Source organism: Ursus americanus, chromosome 2, assembly GCF_024610735.1.
Source record: "Ursus americanus isolate L20-20 chromosome 2, mUrsAme1.1.p, whole genome shotgun sequence".
Lineage (NCBI taxonomy): Eukaryota > Metazoa > Chordata > Mammalia > Carnivora > Ursidae > Ursus > Ursus americanus.
The window spans coordinates 5,347,797-5,357,103 of NC_142128.1; the positions used below are offsets into that span (position 1 = coordinate 5,347,797).

The 9,307-nt window shown below is 49.9% G+C and overlaps 1 protein-coding gene across 3 annotated transcripts in view; it reads left to right on the forward strand.

Annotated features, from left to right (window-relative positions):
- The window catches only part of LMTK2 (lemur tail kinase 2), an 81,946-nt gene extending 73,863 nt beyond the window's left edge, over positions 1-8,083 (forward strand). For all 3 annotated transcript variants that reach the window (XM_045813421.2, XM_045813420.2, XM_045813422.2), the window contains exons 12-14: positions 2,776-2,908; positions 3,163-3,405; positions 4,334-8,083. In XM_045813421.2, the coding sequence (XP_045669377.2) occupies positions 2,776-2,908; positions 3,163-3,405; positions 4,334-4,362 (405 nt within the window). In that variant the 3' untranslated portion in view covers positions 4,363-8,083. The remainder of the gene's footprint in view (positions 1-2,775; positions 2,909-3,162; positions 3,406-4,333) is intronic.
- The last annotated feature ends 1,224 nt before the right edge of the window (positions 8,084-9,307 follow it).

Genomic DNA, 9,307 nt, shown 5'->3' on the forward strand with positions numbered 1-9,307 from the left:
TCTCTCTCTCTCTCTCTCAAATAAGTAAAATTTTTAAAAATCTTAAAAAAAGGAAGGTCTAGATTGTTGGTAGTGTTCAGTTCTTCTACACTGCTGCTGCTGTTGCTGTGTGCCGGGAGTCCTGTCTGTGGAGGGAGGGAGAGGTGTTGAAGTCTCCACTGCACTTGTGGATTTGACTCGCTCTCCATTTCTGCTCATTTGTGCTGTCTCTGTTTGGCGGCTCTGTTGTTAGCTGCGTGCACATTTAAGAGCACTAGATCTTCTTGGGAAGGTCGAACTGACTGGTTTATTGTAATGTAAGGTCCTTCTGTATTCTTTGTTTGGTACGTAGCCACTCCGGTTTTCTCTCCATTGGCATTTGCATGAAGTATCTTTCTTCATCCTTGTACTTTCAGTCTTACTTATATCATTATGTATGACAGTAGTTTCTTGTGAATAGCAAAGAGGTTCTTTATTATGAAAAATTCTCTTTTAGTTGATGGTTTTTAGGCCACTTGCATGTAAGGAAATTGGTCTTGTTTGATTTTTAGCGTACCATTTTGTTCACTGTTTCTGTTTGTTCCTTTGGTTCTTGCTTCCTCCTTCCTGCCTTTGTGATAATTTAAGCATTTTTTAGTCTTACCTTTGAATTTATCTATCACTCTTTTTACTATGTATATTCATTCTCTCAGTATAGTTTCTGTAGTGGTTTCGGGGGTTACAATACACACACTTAACTTTTTACAATCTACTTAGAGTCAGCGCTTTACCATTTCAGGTGGAATGCGGAACCCTTACTCCTGTCGTCTGGTCTATTCCGCTCAGACGCCGAAGCCCCGTCAGACGGTGCTCCACATTTTACTCCCAGCGATCAAACATGTTTTAAGAAACTCAGAGGGAGACCATTAGGGTTCTTTTTACCCATACAGTCCCTACCGTTTCTCTCTCTCCATTTTTGATGTTCCAGGATTCTTCCCTTCCGTTTGAAGAAGTTTGACCGTTTTTTCCTTTTTTTTTTTTAATTTAAAATCAAACCTACTGACAACAGATTATCTTAGTTTCCCTCACTCCTTAAGTATATTTTCTCTGAATATAGAATTCTGAGTTGACTGTTCTCTTCCCTCAGTATTATGTCTGATTGATGTCAGGATTTTTTTCTTTGCAAAATTTCTTTTTCTTCTTAGCAGTTTGATTACAGGCATGGATTTCTTTGAATTTACCCTGTTTCACATTTGCTGAGCATCTTGAATCTGTAGTCTTATGTCTTTCACCAGATTCAAGAACTTTTCAGCCGTTATTTCCCCACATGCTTTCTTTCGTCCTGCTCGGTCCCCTCCTGCTGGCATGTCAGTGTCAGACTGCCCTGTGTGCCCATTGGTCCTTTCCTGTTGTCATTGTTGTTCAGATTGGGTCATTTCTATTGATCTCCTTCAAACTTACTCTTTGTCATCTCCGTTCTGATATTAAGTCCATCCACGGGGTTTTTAGGTTTTAGCTGCTGTATTTTTCTGTTTTGAAATTTGCATTTTGTTATTATTTTTATCATCTGTTCTTTTGCCGAGGCTTTTGTCTATTTACGTTCATTTCAGGAACATTTTCCCTTGCTCGTAGGAACGTTTTCATAATAGCCTTTTCAGAGAACCCCAACACCTGTGTCATCTTGACGTGACATCTGTTGATTGTGGTCTTCCCTGAGAATTGACGTTTTCCTGATTCTTTGTATCCGGACCGATTTTAGACTGTATCCTTAATGTGTTACTCGGCTCTGTGTCTTGTTTAGATTCTAAGCAGAATGCTGGTATTTTTGTTCCAGCAGGCATTGAGCCATTGGGATTCAGGTCACAAGTTCTAACCGTCCTTCTGTGGCTTGGGGTTCCCCTTTCAAAGCTCTTGCCGTACTGTTTGAATCTGTCCTCTGCATGTGTCCCCCACTGGCCAGGGTGGATCTTGGCAGTGGTCTGCCCCGCAGTTCAGTTCTGGAGAGTCAGCTCTACCACGAGCAGCGTGCAGCTAAGGCGGGAGCTCATAAACTTGATGGGGTTGCTCTCCTGAGCTCCTCCCTCTCCATGGTGTCCCTGGTACTTTCGGTTGTCTTGCCCCCCCCCACCCCCCACTATGCTCCAGCCAAAGAGCTTGGGCTTTTGTTAGCACACCATGCTGTATACTTCATGCCGCCGGGCAGCGGCCGGACAGAGAGGAGGACGAGCAACGGGCTTCTCCTCACTCTCCTGGGATCCCCGTTCTTCCAGGTGGAGAGGAAGGTCACCTTCCTCAGGATATAGGTCCCTCTCACCCTGGGTTTGCTCGGGGCTAGGAAGCAAAAGAATGGAGGGGACAAATCTAGAATTCCCCCCCCAGCCCCCGAGGGTCAGAAGACCCCCTGCCTGCTTCAGAACCAGAACCGAAGGGCTTCTGGAGCTCACTCTGTCCACCCCAGCGGCCACCGGATCTCAAGCTGTGCTGGGTCCAGGCCCGGAGCCATTGAGGCAGGGGCGGTGGGAGGACGGCGGACCCCACAGCTGCTCTGGTGTACTTCGAGTTCTGGCGTTCTTTCCCGACTGGCCTGCTACTGTTTACTTTCCGGAGGCCTCCAGCAGCTACCGCATGCATTCTGCTGGGTTTCAGAGCTGCTTCGTTGGAAGGGACGGGCTGTGTGTTCCTATCGCAGCTCCGCCAGGCCCGGAGCCCACCACGTCGGTGGGACACAGCACTGGCCTGCCGTGGGTGCCCTGGGGGCGGGGGCGGGGCTCTTGCGAACAGGCCTTCACTGATGGGAATTTCTCTTTGGCTTTGCAGGAGACCCCAACCAAAGAGCTGGGGCGCTGCGGAGGAGACGCCCACGGCCCCGAGTTGAACAGCCCGGCACCTTCCTCGGGCTCTCCCTACCTGAGCAGGTGCATAAATTCGGAAAGCTCAACTGACGAAGAAGGTACTTCGCTTCATTGTCGGGTTTAAAAAGAAACTAAAAAATAGTGCGTTGTGAATAAGGTGAACTGTTCTGAGGATAACATCATGGATTGTTTTAAATGACACTCTTAGGACACCCGGGAGCACCTCTGCCATCTGCCGGACCCGAGTCGGTTTTGGTTGATCTGCAGAGCACACCTGTGTGCTTCCCCCACCCAACTCTCTGTTCTTTATAATGAAGTCATAAAAGGAGAACTGTCTTTATTTTTCATTCAGGTGGAGGCTTTGAATGGGATGATGACTTCTCCCCCGACCCTTTTATGTCGAAGACAACAAGTAACCTTCTTAGTTCCAAGCCTTCTCTTCAGACATCCAAGTACTTCTCGCCGCCTCCGCCGCCCCGGAGCGCGGAACAGAGCTGGCCTCACACGCCGCCGTATTCCAGATTCTCCATCTCTCCTGCCAACATCGCCAGCTTTTCTCTCACGCACCTTACTGACTCGGACATCGAACAAGGAGGTGAGAGGAGGGCTGGGTGCCAGCCTGTGAGACCATCCCTAGTGGACTTGCGTGCTTCTTAGTTTGGTGCCTTCCTAAGTGTTTGCAGAAAATACTTTCTAGAGCCCTCACAGCCTTGGGAGCTTGCTCTCAGGGCCACGTCCCCATGGGTAGGCCCCTGTCACTCCGCACGCTGATGCTACTGGGGCTGTCCCCTCGCAGCCCCTGTAGGGCGAGGCCGCCCGGTGGTGGCACGGCTTCAGCGTGTCTGCCACCTTCTTATCTCCTTTTTCCCCTTTTGCCACAACCCCCCCACCCCTGCCCATTTCTGCTTCTTTCCCCCAGAGGGAAGCCGTTCTTAAAAACACTTGGCCCGAGATTTTGGGATTGAGCCCAAAAGTGCTCTGGCTCTTCCCCGGGAGTATTGATTTTGCCATTAAGTCTTGGTCTCCTGTGATAGCAGAGGCCTGGGAGGGAAGTCACCGGCAGCGTGCATTTGAAGTGGTATTATCCGAACATATGGATCCTTTTTCCCCGTAGCCAGATTGGAAGATAAATGTTAATAGGTACATTTTTTGATTTGAAGTTTGCAGTTCAAATACTAACTATGAAACTTAGAGCTTTCATTTATGCTCGTGTTCTGTTTAATTGTGCCGATTAGATAATGCCCATTACCTAGCGATCTGTCAGAGATCGGGGCTGGCTTTCTCCTGTGCCCTAAGCACGGACACTGAGCCGCGTGCGAGCTGAGCAGATGTGTGTGCGAGAGTGTGCCAGAGTCCGGCAGGTGCTGCCGTCACAGGAAGCCCCGCGGCTCGAGCAGGTGGCGGGCAGCCCCACTCCCAGCTTCAGTTCCTCTTTCTGCAGCACGGGTCAGATGCTGTCCACACTATTTTTATCTGTGCCGATCACTTCACAAACCCAGCTTTGCTTGTTTTCCCCAAAACAGGAAGCAGCGAAGACGGAGAAAAGGATTAGGTGGACGCGGATGCGCTCCCGGGTCCCGGGCTGTTCCCCCAGGGCGGCATCCCTGCACTGCAGCCCAGCAGTCACATCCCTCCACGTCGACTGCAGCGGGCCTGGCCCCGGAGAGAGACTCGGGTGGCCAGGAGGGAGCCGCGCTGGCTCCGTGCCCATGGCGGGAAGCGTGGCTGGGGAGGCCCTGTGGCCGCTGTCGCCCGCCAGAGGTGCTCGCGCCCTGGTCATCCTTGTGGAGCGTTGACCCTGCTCCGGTGTGGGGAACTGTAGGCTCTGGGTTGTTTCTGGTTTCCATGTGGGGTGTTCTCCGCCTCCACACCTGTACGTCCCTTCTGTGTGCGAGGGCCCAGAGGAGCACGATGGGAATGGGCACCAGTGAGCCATATTTATTGTTTTTAAAGAAATCACTAATTGCTTTCTGTAATTGCACTGTGGATAAATGTTCTAAGAGTACCTGATATTGTACAGAATCTTAAATTATTCAAGGAAAATAAGGCAGGTCAAGCTGGTGCTATCCACTAGTTTGATTTCTTTCTGTTCTATAGTTTGCTCTGCATGGTACTTGTAAAGTTTAAATATTTTGAGTGTTCTGCTGTCTAGAATTGTTGGAATTGTACATATGGTACTTTTTCGTAAATGATAAATGATTCCGAATGTTAGTGTTTTTTGTTCTTATAGGAAATATTTTTGATGAGTCCAAAAAGACTGCTTTGTTCTGTTGACCGAATGAAACACACGTTTGTCTCTTTCTATAACGCAGGATCCTTGTAGCAAGTGAGGCTTCTCTGAGGAGCTGAAGGGTCTTGCAGCCCCTCTGTGTGACTCTCCCACCCCACTCCCCCATTTTTTTTTAAACCCTGTGGTAAAACTTGACAGGTGGTTCACCCTGGAACTCAGCTTCGGGTCAGAAGGTCCAGGTGTCCTGCCCCTCTCCCTGGGAGCCGTGTGCCCTCCCTGCACACCGCGCTCTGCTGTGGCCCCTGAGCCACTTCCCCTCCAAGCCGGCTGTTGGCTTGGCGTTTGGAAGCACAGGCTGCTGTGGCTTCAGTGTCCTTGTAGCTCCTTCTTTCAGACAGTGCCGAATCTGAGGAGGAAGCTGCCCGTGCAGGGGTCTGCTTGCCGAGGGACAGTCTGAGTTCATTCTGTCTGTACAGCTTTCAGATAACATCCAGAGCTGAATTTTGCCAGAAGAACCACTCTGCGTCATGGCCAGCGGCGGCCAGGCTCTGTAACCGAGGAGAAACACTACATCCCCCGGCTGGGAGGAGGGATGAGGGACAGTGGCGGAGCCTGTGCAGCCAACACGTCCTCCTGGTTGGGACCTTGGGCGGCCAGACGTGGCCATCCACTCGGATGCAGCCCAGGGACTCGTCTGCACTGACCCTTCCCTTCTGCATTAAGCACCATGTTCTCCCCTTGCCTTGAAAGGGACCGAGTGTGTCCAGTGTCTTCTAACATTGCCAGGAATTGGTGTTCATGATAAAAAGCTGACCTCATTCTGCAGTCCGTGAGTTCTGCTTTGACATCAGGAAGTTTCCAGGGGCTAGAGCAGCATGTGCTGAAGGAGGCTTAGCATGTCCGCCGTGAAGCTGTGTATACTGGGGTCGGGCATCGGGTCTGTGGTCACCACACACTGGCCCTTCACCCCAAATGTTTTCCGGTGCTGATCTGCTTCCCCGACTCCAGCGTAACACGGGTCCACTGGGGCTGCGTGATAGAAATCCCAGCGACCCTGGTCCTAGCACGAGATGCAATTGTGTATACTGGCTAGTTTACAGAGTCAATTATGACCTTTATTATCAATTCTGGTTCACTCCACTAACGTTTTATACTAGCAATAACTTTCCAGAGCAAGAACTCAGAATGGAGAAGGAGCCTCTTCTACGAACCTCCACTTGGTGTGAGCAAGGAGCACAGCCAGGAGAGCAGGGCCGTGGGATGTGCAGACTGAACAAGAAAACGTTAATAGGGCATTAGAAGGTGATTTTGCCAAAACTGTCATAACTCTGAATTTCTTGCTATGAAGACTTCCTGAGTTTCCTGAATTTTTACATCTAACTATCAGTCTTTGTTGAGAGATACATGAGCGGTGATAATTAATACAAGTTTTTTCAAACTATAACAAGCTCAGATTTAATGACTAAAGTCAAGCAGATCGATAGAATATATAGTCTTCTTGTATAATCAGCCCGGGGTAAATTTATTGATATTCGGGGGCTGTAACTTTTTCACTACGATTAAGGAGATTTTAACAATCTAATTCCCATTTTAATTTATTTTAGGACTATCTTGCTGTCATGATTAATTGCCAAAAGAAAACATTTTATACATTGAGTTGGGGGGGGTAGTAAATCTTACTGTGGTGTCGCATGGTGGGGAAGATTTTATATTTATAATAAACACGTGAGTCAACATGTTCTTTTGAAATCTCAAGCAATACACGGGAGACGAATTACGTAGATTAGAATTTTCAGCCCATCTTTGAAGTGTCAGCATGTGCTTTGTTGTTCAAGTCAGGTTGTTTTTTTTTGTGTTGTTTTGTTTTTTTAAACTACATTGGTTACCAATAGTGGGCTTTCAGACCGAACTTGTTCTGTTAAGTTAGGCAATGAAATAAAATCAGTGGAATTCTCCGGATAATATGGGTGAGGTTGATACTACCTGGTTCACAGCGTTGTTACTTCCTGGCCTTCTTTGGAATCTATCAAGTTTTAAATAGCGCTACTACACTGGTGGAGTTTACGTATTTTAAATCCTATAATAAAAATAACCTAATCTTCATTTCCTACCTAACTAGATGTTAATTTGTGTTATCAAACGATCCTGTCATAAGCCAGAAAAAGAAATGTAAAAAAATAAAAATTGCTCCCCAAATCCTTCTGGAACTTGGACTGTGCATCTGGGTACGAAGCCATTCATCTTAAGGGTGAAGAAGCCCCACGAAGCTGAATTGAAAACAGAGCATTCATTCTGTTTTTAAATGTACAGGTGATGGTTTCTATAGAAATGGGTTTTATCTTAGAAAAGTCTTTTATGTCTTGCTGCCGTAAAACACCTTTCAAAACCTCTCCTAGGTTAGTGACTCACTGCATGTCTGTCCTGAGGGCCCCAGGGCACGAGGCAGGCAGCTCCTGCTTTTACCCTACTCAGCCCATCATCTGACAATTCCGGAAGTGAACCCAGTGTTAGGCTCCCAATGTTGGGCTTCGGTGAGAGGGGCTTCAGAATAGTAGCCTTACGAGAAGTAGCCTTAAAATAAGAGTGGGTAACTCAGTCCAGATTTCAGTCTCCTAAACGATATTCCTCATAGTAATGGGGTTGGTTCCAGTTTTGGCTGTTAACAAAAAAACTCCTCTTTAGTACATAGATAAATTCTGAAAGATGTGTCGACAGTATTGAATTACCAACAGCCCGTTACCCAAAAGGCTTGAACTGGGTTGTTCAGGCTCACGCAGGCGCAGGCAGACCTACCAATGGGCCGGTGTGTGCATCCACTGTTGAATCCCGTCTGCAAGTGAGGACCGTGGGGGCGGTCACACCCATGCGGCTGCCCTGTCCCGCTTTTACACAGTTGTGAGAGGTTCACGGCAATATCACAGCTAATGAACTTTCAGTTTAAATTGTGTACATTTTTAAATTGTAAGATTTTTACTGTATATTGATGCATAGTGTGATTCAATAAATTGCTTGTAATTTAAAAACTATTTAATATTCAAAATAAATATAGTTATATATTTATAAACTCTGTTTCTGCGTTTCTTTGGTGTTTTTCCCCCTGCTGTGCAAGGTCCAGGGTGGGTGACCTGGCACTGCCCTGCCATGGGCACTAGGAGCCAGTGGCCCTGGGTCACTCACTGCCCTTGAGAACAGGAAGGTCTGTATAATCACTGGAAAACTTGCGGATGTGGCGCTTGTGTGGCCTCAAAGTGTATCTGTAATTCGAAGCCTTTATTGAGTTTCGGAAGCATTTTAATTTCTGAAATACAGCCTTATCTAATGAGCTGGAAGCCAAGAGGCTGATCAGCTCAGCGCTAGCCTTTCTATGCCTCAGTGGCCCTCGCTCCCCTGTCCCAGCCGCCAAGAGCACAGTATCAGCCACCTACCAAGCAGGCCTGGCCCCGACTTCGGTCACACCAACTCCCCTGAGACCCTCAGGGGCTAGATTGAGACTAGGAGCACCCTGTGCGCCCCGCTGAGAAGTGCGGGATCAGCGCTGACCCTGATCCTGCCGGTCACAAGGGGCGGGAGGCCAGGCCCACGCGGGACCTCACGACGCTGCAGGTGCGCCCCATCAGCCTGGAAGAACCCCTGAGCCAGGGGCCGCTTTAACACCTTTTCATGCTCCTGTGAAGAGTGAGGAAACTGAGGCAGGCAGGCCGGCGATTAAGTAAAGCAGGTGGATGGAAGCCGGGTTTGAGCCCCAGCTGAGCACCTCTCGCCCCGCCGGAGACCTCGTGAGACCGATGACCACGTATGTCCCCGTGACCCGCACGCAGCGGCCAAGCAGGCGCTCCGCTGGGCAGGCAGGGCTCCGCCCACTCGCCCCTGGACCTGCGCGCTGCCGAGTCCTGGGGGCGGTCGCGAATTCCCCGGGGGCTCCTGCCCCTTTGAGAAACGAGTGTTACTGCAAAATGGCTTTTCCGCCAGCTCTTCGGGCCTCGGCTCGCCTTCACCTCAAGGCCAGGTGCAGCGGCCAGGCGCGGTCCCGGGGCTTCCCTCCGCGCCCGCAGGCTCGCAGGCGCCTCAGTCTCCCACTCCGCCGAATGGGCTCCAGACCCGGGTTCGGCGCGGCGGGCAGGCTGCGGCCTCCGGGAGTGGGGGGAGGGGGCGCCCGGCCCCCCCGCCCGCAGGTGCGCCCCCGCCCCCAGCCGCCGGGCAGGGGCACGCGCACACCGGCCCCGCCCCGGCCCCGCCCCGCGGGCTCATTTACATGCGGCCGCGGCCC